We start from the raw sequence: 11,918 nt of genomic DNA, 5'->3' as shown, positions 1-11,918 counted from the left end.
ATATATATATATATATACCAAGTAACTTAATATAAAATATTTATACCAAAAAATTAAAATTTTTGTTATTTATTTTTTAATACATTTTCATACATTTTCTATTAGAACACAAATTCAAAAAATACTATTTCTATCATTAAAAAAAATACATAACCGTATCGATTTAAAGTATAATTTAGGGTGCGTCCACTTAATATTCGCAGTACTCTCGAATGCATTATTTCATTCTTGTTTAGAATTTGATAACAAGAAGGATGAAATAATACTCACGAGCGTTGCAAATATTAAATAAAATGCATCCTTATGTCCGTATTCATAGGAAATCTTAAATATAAGGCCTGACTATAAATATATTAGCATTAGAATAATCAGTAATTTTTTCATCATTTTAAAATATCGAACATTCCAAACTAATGGTAAGAAAATCTTTTTTGAATTATTAATAAACTAAAACTGATTTGAGAAGATAAATTTTTATATTACTGCCTTTTAAATTTGATTCTAAAAAAAAATATTTTGAATTCATTTCACTGAAAGGAAGATTATGAATTTAAAACAAAATACGAGAGAAATATGAATTTGTTTTGATTGTGTAAAATATACTTTGATTGAGATAATAACGAACGAAAATATATAGCATTGATTTTGTAAGGTTTATGTGTGTCTCTTGAACACTGACTAAAGTATAAGAATTTTTAAAAATCAATGCTAACACACTAGCAACATTAGTATTGCTCGCGTGCAAACCTCGAAAACCAAGATACAGATCGCTGAAAATAAGAGAGAGTGTAACATAAGAGAAAATATTTTGTATAACATACTCGGTAATTATTATAAAAGTTAAATATACATAATATTAAATTGTTAAATTTGTTTATGCGATAGTCTTGGCAAAAAGATCACTTGAGGAATAAATCTTTCTAAAATCTGTATGCCATATCTTAACAAATTATTATGTCGTTCGAACTGTGTCCGTTAGCAACACTATCGAATTGGAGAACAAAACGCTTGTCACACTGACGGAACATATTCTTTGCGTGTTTGTCAAAAATATTGAACAATTAGCAAGCTATCGGGACTTACCGCAATTCGTTCAGACGACTTAATCCTTGTCAATTATATATCTGGTGACTATACATCGCGAAAACTATTTTATTTTATACTTGCGGACCGGCACTAATCACAACCATACCGTGAAAGAGTATAACTGGTATAATAAATACTGTATTCCTACTACCTGTATCCCGCTACCTACTGTCTACCCCTGTCAATCGAATGCTAAATGCCCGGGTACAGCCTGTGACAAAAGTATCAACGTAATCATATGCACTCTCAATCATAGATCATAAATCTCTATAGAGATATATATAGGGGTATAATATTCACTTTGCACGCTCGCACTTGTAGCTCCAGCAGAGCGTGCCAACGCTTGCCGCGCGACGGATGTTGGCGCGATAGCCAATCAACGTCTCGTTTGCTCGGAAGCAATAGATATATAATTTCCACTGCGCGACAAAAGTTAAACTCATGGCTTTTGCACACTGGACGCGGAAACGTCTGCCGCGCGGCAAAATGTGATGCAGTAGCCAATAAGCTTACAGCTCCTAATGTGTTTATTGGTTATCGCGTTTCAATTTGCCGCGCGGCAAGCGTCATCGCGTCCAGTGTGCAGTAGGCATTAGGCTGGAATCCAATGAGGTGGACCAATCAGAAGCGATCCGTTGGTGTAGTTTCGCGTAGGTTGCTGTTCCATGACGCGTATCGCCATATTCACGTATCGCCAATCACGACAAGAATCATTCTCTTAAATCTGCTTGCAAAATTTGTAAACAGATCTAAGAGAATAATGCTGTGATTGGCGATACTTAAGTACGATCCGTTGCATGGGACAAAGGCCTCGTTGATTATTGATTAGTTATACGGTTATGCGATATGCAGCAAATACGCTTCATGGAACTCCATCCTTAGAATATGTGATAGATAATACGTGATAAGTGACGACACTACCTGAAGAAACCAATCGAATTGATCAATTGGCCGAATTGCGCAATTGTAATTTGTTAATTTTTTCTTTGTCCGAGATCTTTGTCTCTTTGATCTCGGAACGATTTCTAATCTCTTTAACACAGGTTTTACTCAAGAGAGAATCGAGAGAGAGTGGAGCAGAGAATGTTTCTCTTCTCTGATTGGTTCCGCCATTTGTAGTGTAATTTCCGCAAATGCGTATGTGTGTGTAGGTACATATATGTCTCAACACACAACTAGTGCGGTACAATACTAACGTGTGCAGCATCGTTCCATCACGTTCTTATCACGTCTCGTTTTTACTTCAACGGTGCACTACAAATGGCGGCTTCCGGGTGAACCCTCATTCCACTTCATTCTCCCTCGATTCTCTCTGATTTTACTTATCTGCTTGTAGCTATCTATTTCTTAGCAATATATTCAAAGAATACGAAGTGGACCAAGGTGAAGAACCAAAATTGAAAGTTATGCCCATGGCTTTCGCTAAACTCTGATTATAGGATCACTAATTTTATCTAGACAGCCTTACAGGGAGGCTCTAGTTTTATCTACACGCGAGTGTTTTGTCAAAATTTATCGGACACCTTGTAAGGTATCATTTATGTGAAATATTCAACAATATTTCATATATGTATAACATATAAAATGAAAATGTGCAATTTTGTCATTTATTTATTTATTTTCCAAGGTTCTTTATTCATGTGATAAGTACAAGAGAGTTAAACGAAAGGAATTTTCAGGAAATGATTGAAAATAAAGAAATATTTAGAATATATAGAATAGAATGGAGAAACTATAGATACATACATACATATTCATGTATATTTCTATTAAATATTTTTCAACGTAGAAATTATTTCGGTCCAAGCATTTGTTCGGGTCGAACCCATTGATCGAATTGTTCTGCCGATATTCCATGTTTTAATGCCGATTCTTTTAGTGTAAGCTTTTCTTTATGTGCATAATTTGCAATTTTAGCAGCCTATAAAAAAAATTATAGACATAAATCCTCATAAAAATAATAATTTGTGTGTGTGTGTGTGTGTGTATATACACATATACTATAAAAAACTCCCATCTCCATATTCATTCTAAAGAAACATAAATTTATAAATACCTTATCATAACCAATATATGGATTCAATGCTGTGACAAGCATCAAACTTTGATTCAGATTTCTTTGTATATTCTCAATATTAGGAACAATGCCAACAACACAATTTTTTGCGAACGAAGAGCAGGCATCGCCTAACAATCTTGCAGATCTCAAGACGCTCGCAATCATAACCGTTTTAAAAACATTAAGTTCAAAATGTCCATTACTACCACCAATACTTATTGTCACATGATTACCCATTACTTGACAACACACCATGGTCACTGATTCAGTTTGCGTAGGATTTACTTTTCCAGGCATAATAGAACTTCCCGGTTCATTTTCTGGGAGAATTAATTCTCCTAAACCGCATCTAGGTCCACTTCCAAGGAATCTAATGTCATTTGCGATCTGTGCAGATTATATACATAAGCTGTTAGGACACAAATGATCAGCAATTATAAATATAATTTTTAGTTATGTGTCAATACCTACTTTCATTAGAGAAACAGCTACTGTATTAAAAGAGCCGTGTACTTCAACAAGTGCATCGTTCGTAGCCAGAGCTTCAAATTTATTTGGAGCACAGACAAAGGGTAAACCAGTGAATTGTGCAATTTTTGCAACTGCCTTTTCTGCAAAGCCTTTTTTCGTATTTAATCCAGTTCCAACCGCTGTACCACCAAGAGCTACTTGATATAATCTTGGGAGTGTATCTTTTACCCTTCTAATACTATTTTCCAATTGCGCAGCATATCCTGCGAAATATTTTAATAATACATATTAGAGATGCGTTTCGTTTTGGGCTTACAGTGCTTGTAAGCATCGTTCGTCCTTTAATATTTAATAGATAATAAGGATGAAACTGATGCTTACAGCGTATGAGCGTAAAAATCCTAAGGCTGTTTTTTATGACTGACTAATGTATACTTTTGGAACCTAAAATAAGGGCATGCATATGTTGATTTGGCGAAAGTGAGAAAGAAAATTCTAGTGCAATCTAACATAGGAATAAAAGACAGACCTATTATATGCAGGATTGGTCATGCATTTAAAATTTTTATTTAAAGTATAATTTTTGCAATAAAAATGTATTTTGTATGTATGTATTTTAGCGGAGCACATGAAAGTATTACATTGCAACAGGACATCAAATATTATTCGATAAAACAGCTACTATAGCTACAATAATGTCAATTTTTCGAGGAAGTACAGAGGGCCTCTTTAGAAATACATCCAAACACTTTGAACAGAGATTCAGGTTATAATGTAAGTGGAATATGGAAGAGTAGACTACTCTTTTGATAAGGCAAGGAAATCTCCCTCCTCTCTTTTTCAACATAGCCTCGCCTCTTTCTACAGTGTCTATATAAAGGGAGTTCTGCGGAGGAGCAGCTCAGTAATAGTGTGTTCCTCGCTCTGATGAAGCAAATGGCAAGATTCACGAAACGTTATTATTATTACGATGCATTAGATAAAAACATGCATGATAAAAACATTAGATAAACACCTTCTGACATCTTTGAAGATAATATCCGTGAAAGCCAAAAAAACGAAAGTATTACATATTTTATATTTAAAATCGAAAAATTGAAAGTTTTATATATTTTGTAATTCAATAAGATTGACTGTCAATTTTAGTATTTAAAATACAAAATATACTTTCAGGGTATAGCCACAATAGAAGAAATAAGGAATTGGGAATAAGGAATAACGATTTCAATTTATAGAAACTGTGCATTCCGGTGTATCTGATTTTTGACAGATTGAAATCTTAATTCCTTATTCCTTCTATTGTGGTTGCACCCTCAATTTTTCGTTATTATAATGCTAAAGTACAAAATACAAAGTATTTTCATGTGCTCTACTAAAATATTAAATACAATTGTCTAAATAAATATTATTTTAATAAAAGTATTTTAAATATGTCTTTCTCCAGTCCTTATTGTATAGATATGAATGATTCCAAATTCAAATACGAGGTTCAAATATAATCTAGATTTTTTGTGTACGAATACAAATTTCAATATTGGTAAACGTTGATTTGTATTTACACAAAAAACTTTGAGAATGAGAGTGTTTCCTCATGGCCTAAATAGTTGTAATCTCATAGCAATGTAGTCATTATTGCGAACAAACAATATAGAGTACCATTGTCCGTACGAGTTGTTCAAATTTTTTGTGAACGAAAATATTAAAGCCATCGAAATTTTGCATAAACTGCATAATTCAAAGAAGAAACGTTACCGAATGCGAAACGGTACTATATTTGAACATTGTAACAAAGATTACAGAAACCACTGCTACGAGAACACAACTATACCGTATCCACGAAGAGACCAACCATGATCCGCACATTTTACGATTGGATTGGAGGACTTAAGCACGTTATTTAGTGCCTCATATATTATTGTACTCTTGGATATAGCTCCAAAGCATGGTCTACAATAAGTTACCAATACACCGTCGCCAGTCGCAATGCTTCATGACAGTCAATCAGAAGCACTAATTACTATTGATGCTTCTGATTAGTTGTTGCGAAGCATTATGACAGAATGTTTGCAACTTATTGTACATCACGCTCTAGGCTAGAGTCGTCCTCTTCATGAACGCGATATACCCAAGGCAGATGTTCTCACCTGTCAATCAGTATAAATATGTTTATTTCTACGTTTATTTGTATTCAATACAAAAAAGTCTCGTTCACATTAATCATTCACGTTAATCATTCATGTAGTTTGCATAAATATAAACCTGAAAATTCTTGACCCAATGTTAATGGTACTGCATCCTGGGTATGTGTTCTACCAATTTTTATAACATCTTTCCATTCGTCTACCTTATTTTCCAATGCTTTATGTAATTCTTCTAATCCTGGAAGTAATGTTTTATGTATTTCTAAGGCAACAGCTATATGCATAGCTGTTGGAAATGTATCATTGCTACTCTGCCCCATATTAACGTGATCATTTGGATGTACAGGTTTTTTGGAGCCAAGTTCACCACCAAGCATTTCAATTGCACGATTGGCAATAACCTAAACATTTTAAATACATTTTAAATATGTTAAATCAAATAATTATTCATAGGATGATGATATAGTTTAGTATACTGTTGAAATTAATATAATATTTAACCTCGTTAACATTCATGTGAGTTTGTGTGCCAGATCCAGTTTGCCAAATATTTAAGGGAAAGTGATCATTATATAACTTTCCGCTTATTACGTCATCTGCTGCCTTACTAATAGCATCGGCAATTTTACAATCCAAGTTAAAATCTTTATTTGCTTCAGCAGCAGCTTTTTTTAATATACCCATAGCTATTACTAGCCTGCACTGTAAAAATAATCATTGGTTATTTCAAATACTAGACGAGAGAGAGAGAGAGAGAGAGAGAGAGAGAGAGAGAGAAGAAAATGTATTAATTAAAAAAAAAAACAAAAAGGTCAGTTTATTGCTGTTGCTTACAGGCATACGTTCAAACGTATCACCAATAGGAAAGTTCATCATTGCTCGAAGAGTTTGTGCACCATAATATTTGTTTGCAGGAACTTTTAATTCTCCAAATGTATCTCTCTCAATTCTGTAATCTTTGCATTCTTCTTCCTGCATATACAAAGTATATAATTATACTCACATTAATAATACTAAAATATATTAAATCATGTATGTATTAGGTACTTTTGTAATATAGGTACTCTCATATGTATATGTTCTGTATACATATATTATTATGTACATATGTACACTGTGTGTTTTTATCTTTAATATACTTCATGACAGTAAAATTTATTAGAATTGATAAAGTTGTATTATATAAATATTAGCATATAACAGTTTGTTTTCTGTAGATAATTCTGTAGATCTTATTTTTCTAAAATCTAAAGATTATCTTTACTTATTTTCTTATTCGAACCATATAGATTTCTTTGCATAAAGAAATTAAAAATTCTGCATATAAAAGTTTTAAAGTTAAAAAAACTAATGGTTTATAAAATATCTTTACATAAGATATTTTCTTCTATTTATTCTTTAATTTCTCTAATTCTGCAAAATTATTAAAACAGAGATATCAAAAATCAATAGTTTTCGAGTGATTTTATACTTTATTATGGCACATATTGGTATGAAATATTAAATTTCACGAGCTATTAATTTTTTGATAATTAATAGTTCACGAGAACATAATTTTAATATACTTTTATAAACAGAATAATAAGAAGAATCAATTGGTGTAAAGAAAACATACAGTTGGTTATTTCAAAAATGATTCATTTTGTTTACATATTTTTTTAAAGTAACTATAAATTTTCTTTATACCAATTAATTCATTTTAAGATACAATTGTCAAAAAATTAATAGTTTACAAGATATCTAATATTTTATGTCAATATATGCCAAAAAAAAGTACAAAATATCCCATAAATAATTATTATTTTGATATTTGTACCTTTATACAGAAGAATTGGAGCTATTAATATTATGTAAAAAAACAATCATAAAATTCTATTTAAAAAAATGGTGATAACCTTCATCTTTTTAAAGTATTTATAAAAAAAAAAAAAAACACACAACATAACCAAAATCTTCTTCAAAACCGTTCCACTTTCATTTGAAACATTCTTTTGTATCATCAGAAATAAACGAAATATTTAAGACGTTTGAGTTAAGTGGACACCACTCTGTGGTTATTTTCCAAAATTTACTGTCAATACTAAAAATCTATAGTTTATATCATATCACTATATACTTTCAGCACTGGCAGTAAATTTTGGAATACAGTCTGTATATACACTACTCTGTGTGTGTGTGTGTGTAATTTGAAGAAACGAATTTGATCTTTAATCTTAGCTATACACACTTTCTTTTCTACTCTTGATATATATACATTCGGGTCTTCATTACCCCATCCATATTCGTTACTCTAACTTCTATAGAAATGGACATGTTTTCAATTAATTTTTTTCGATCAATAGAGAATTGATTAAGGAATAAATCCATAATATGTAAAAGTAGATAGAATTAAAGAGCTTTGAGATATATAAGTACAAAGAAAAAGAAAAGTTTAAGAATACAAAAAATCTAAATTTAGCAAATTGCACTGGAATTTCTGGGACCTCAGTGTGTATAGCTAAAATTAAATCTAGAAAGTTGTTCTATTTAAAAAAAATAAATACAGCGACAAAATATAGATTTCTTGTGATAACTTTTATCACATATTTTTTTCTTATTTTTAATTTAAAAAAAATAATGAAAAATGACAGGGTAACTGTCCCAATTACTGTGCTTGTTCATATTAGTGTGCTTTCGTATTTCAACAAGTCATAAAGAAAACTAGCACAAATAAATAAGAAAACATATTTTTTTAAGTTAAATTATTAATGCATACGATATCTCAAAGATAATATTTTATTTTTTGACTATTAAAGTATTTTAAATATTTTTCGAAAGCTATGAGGAGCTTATGTGAATCCAATAATATGTACTGCAAGATTTTAAATTTGTCCCTATTAATGTGCTCTATATTGGAGCTGAGAACGTTGTGTTATGAGTGTACTTTGAAATAAATATAATTAAAATAATGATTTATGTAATATTAACATAAACTATTAACTTAAATTTATTATCTGTTTTAGTAACTATCTATTAAAATGAGTCAAATGTTGATTGGCACATAAATTTGGGACACATTAATAGGGCCATCATCGTTTAAAGGACTCACTAATAGAAACAAAAACATGTTTTGTATTTTGTCAAAAGCATTATAAAGTATTAACATTTTTTAAATTAAAGAAATATTATAAGAAAAAGAAGTAGTTGAAAAACCGATATTGATTGCAAGCAGATAAAATTAAAGCTACAATATTTAGTAATTAATTCAGTAATAAGCAAATTGGCTAAAAGGGACATTAATAGGGACAGTTACCCTAGTAATATTATTTTATTTTTGTTATATACAATATAACAGTAACTTAAAACTATTCACCATTTTATTAGAATTATATAAGATGTAATCAGTAACACACTCGCAGAAAGACTAAAGGTTAATCGAATGCAAAAGCTGTCAACTCTGCATGATGATAAACATGATAAGTAAGATGTAAGCAAACGTGTGCGTTTGTGTGTGTGTGTGTGTGTGTGTGTGCGCGCGCGCGCGCGCGCACGTATGTGTGTGTGTGTGTGTGTGTAGATATAAAATAGGTATATATAAATATAATTAAAAATTGTATTTTAATATTTGTACAATATCTATTTGGAAATGTGTGTATATTTTTAATATCATGAAATTTTATTTAAACAAAATATCATTTTTTATAAAAGAAAATTAATGACATACTTAAAGAACATATGATATTATTACGAATCTTTAATAAGAATAAATATTAACAAAATTAAGAATATTAATATATAAAATTATGTAAAATTAAGTATTACATAAGAGATACAAATCTGCGCGCGCGCGCGCGTGTGTGTGTGTGTGCGTAAACACAATTAAAATATATTTGTAGATTGTCGTGTATATACCTTATTCATAGCGACTACCGAAGTAGATAAATATAATTTTAACGAAGAATAAACCGACAATTTCTCCAATTGACGCAAACTGTGATTAGAGAGATGGCACTTCAGTATGTTCAACATCGTTGTTTTCAAAGTTTTGACAATCTATGTCAGGTATTCAATAAATTTTACAGAAAAAACATGAAGGAATAACAAGAATAACGAACAACTGAAGAAACCTAAGGTGTGTTCCAAAATCATACTTTGATTAGGATGCATTCCCATAGGACACGGAACTGTAAAATGTTCGTGATTGGTCGCGGCTTCGTTCTGCTGATTCCACCGTTTTCTGTTGTTTAAATTTATGGCCCGTATTCAAAACACGCTTATAATAAAGTTAGCGCGATAACATACTATACGTAACATCACATATATTATAGAATTTTAGAGATAAAAATACGATTTTATCGATAAAAGCGCGTTCAGAATACGGGTCTATGCCCGAATCCTCATACGAACAACAGCGCTTTGATGACAACGCACCGAACGCTGATTGGTAAAAAACGGGCGACAGAGGTAAATTTTACCCCCATAACCGACTTTTCACCAATCTGCGTTCGGTGCAAAGCGCTATTGCCTGAGGAATATGTCTTTTGCGGATTCCATCGATGCCTAGAGACTCTATGATGTAACAGAAATTCACAAAGTACCATGTGATAGATATATTTCTCTGATTGAGCTAAAGTAAAGCCCATGGTACATATAAAAACGTAAGGCCGAAAGACGTAATCAGTAAGCGAATTGCCCAATTACGGTAGAGATCATGAGGCCAATAGTAAATCCAATCTTACGATTATTTCCTTATGTATGGTCTACAATGGACAGCAGCAGCAGTAGTGGATTTAGAAGTAGGCGTAGAAATCGACCAATGATAGTTAATTATCCTTCTCATATTCGACTATGATTTGTTAATTTTTATGCCTACTCTTTAATCCATTACTGCTATTGTCCATTGTAGACGACCATTACTGATTACGTGTTACGGCCTTACGTTTTTCTATCTACCACGAGCTTAATTCATAGCAGCTGTCATATTGAATTTATTATCAATGGCCTAGTTTGTACCGAGGTTTTAAACTGGATCAGAATGTAAGAACCAACCAACTACAGTCGAGCATTCCCCTGTTACAGTCTATACAACTGTAGTTGGTTGGTTCTTACATTCTAATCCGGTTTAAACCCTCAGTGGAAATTAAGCCACTGAAAGATGTAAATTCTGAACATAAGGTATGCAACATTTAATGCAAAGCATGAAATAATAAATAAATATTTACAAAACATTGAAGGATGAGTTTACTAATATCATTCTATAGCAGCATCGACAGGAGTCGATGTTGAGTGTATTGAATATTGATAGTAAATTCAATATAGCAGCTACTACAAATTACTCTAATCAATCAGAAAAATATATCGATCATGTAACATTTTGCGAATCTCCGTTACATTATATTATAAGATCTCTAACTGATGCCTGCATGTGTGGGTGTACATGTGCTTACATATACTTATAAAAACTAATTTCGTCAAGCTGATTTAAACGGAAAAAACTGTCTCTTGTAAACGCATAGTTAACATGTTGAGGCTAGAGTCCTAGATATAACAGAGAAGCGCAACCGAGCATATTTAAAGGGTCCAAAGAAAAAATGGCAACCTGTATTTACATCTGTCATTCCACAAACGGAGTACAATTCCTATAACAGTAGTGTTTCTATTGATTACAAAGAAATATTGATTCTCTTTGGAGACTACAATATACAAATCAAGATTAAAAATAATGATACTTACCGAAATTAGTTTTAGAAGATTCGGACCTGTGTTTTAAATAGGAGGCACTCGATGCTTGTTTTCTTACTGGATTGTTAGCTGGATTAGATTTTTGTCACCGTATTGGCTGCGATGCTGTCAGTGGGAGTATCGCAACCAATACGGTAGCAAGATTTTAATTCTACTAGTAATTAGTAGGAAAATAAGCATCGTGTGCTGCAGGCTTTAGTACAGATACGAACCACATCTATTTTCGATAGTGTCAGAAAATGTATGTGTCACGTAATTTCCAAACTAAAAATGGATGTACTGGCGGTAGTGTACGAGCAATTTCGACCATAACAGAAAAAAGACCGGCATGGCCTCTCTTAGGTTTCTCTCTAAGCATAGGGTTGACGATCTTTAATAGTATTTCGTCGGTGATTGTATTGAATGGATTGCTTGTATAGTGAATGTATCACAAGTATATA

At 31.7% G+C, this 11,918-nt stretch overlaps 3 protein-coding genes across 7 annotated transcripts in view; 1 reads left to right on the top strand and 2 right to left on the bottom strand.

The window, feature by feature from the left end:
* LOC108753044 (tubulin polyglutamylase TTLL5) overlaps positions 1–1,281 on the bottom strand; it is a 37,675-nt gene extending 36,394 nt beyond the window's left edge. For all 4 annotated transcript variants that reach the window (XR_001939592.1, XR_001939593.1, XM_018494375.1 and 1 more), the window contains exon 1: positions 1,084–1,281. The gene's annotated coding sequence lies outside the window, so the exon portion shown is untranslated. The remainder of the gene's footprint in view (positions 1–1,083) is intronic.
* Positions 1,282–2,689: 1,408 nt separating this feature from the next.
* Positions 2,690–9,765, bottom strand: LOC108753066 (fumarate hydratase, mitochondrial-like). Its single transcript, XM_018494412.1, has 7 exons — positions 9,649–9,765; positions 6,592–6,729; positions 6,259–6,459; positions 5,876–6,158; positions 3,617–3,879; positions 3,143–3,532; positions 2,690–3,007 (listed from the first exon to the last, which is right to left on the bottom strand). The coding sequence occupies exons 1-7, from the start codon at positions 9,763–9,765 to the stop codon at positions 2,879–2,881; spliced, it is 1,521 nt and encodes a 506-aa protein (XP_018349914.1). The 3' UTR covers positions 2,690–2,878.
* A 2,100-nt stretch (positions 9,766–11,865) lies between these two features.
* Positions 11,866–11,918, top strand: part of LOC108753055 (NAD-dependent protein deacetylase sirtuin-2) — a 4,586-nt gene continuing 4,533 nt past the window's right edge. Inside the window, exon 1 of one of the 2 annotated variants that reach the window (XM_018494391.1) lies at positions 11,866–11,911. The gene's annotated coding sequence lies outside the window, so the exon portion shown is untranslated. The remainder of the gene's footprint in view (positions 11,912–11,918) is intronic. The other variant, XM_018494393.1, reaches the window with a different exon arrangement.

The sequence above is a fragment of the Trachymyrmex septentrionalis genome, unplaced genomic scaffold (assembly GCF_001594115.1).
Source record: "Trachymyrmex septentrionalis isolate Tsep2-gDNA-1 unplaced genomic scaffold, Tsep1.0 scaffold63, whole genome shotgun sequence".
Classification (NCBI taxonomy): domain Eukaryota; kingdom Metazoa; phylum Arthropoda; class Insecta; order Hymenoptera; family Formicidae; genus Trachymyrmex; species Trachymyrmex septentrionalis.
Note: the sequence above shows the minus strand (reverse complement) of the source record. Positions and strands in the feature narration are given on the sequence as shown.

Bases quoted from the DNA above. Each gene is read 5' to 3' on its own strand.
- LOC108753066 (XM_018494412.1), bottom strand. From the start codon at position 9,765: ATGTTGAACATACTGAAGTGCCATCTCTCTAATCACAGTTTGCGTCAA. The intron at 6,460-6,591 runs GTAAGCAACAGC...TTATTTTTACAG, and splicing joins ATACGTTTGAACGTATGCCT to TGCAGGCTAGTAATAGCTAT. The intron at 3,008-3,142 runs GTATTTATAAAT...TTTTTTTTATAG, and splicing joins CATATATTGGTTATGATAAG to GCTGCTAAAATTGCAAATTA.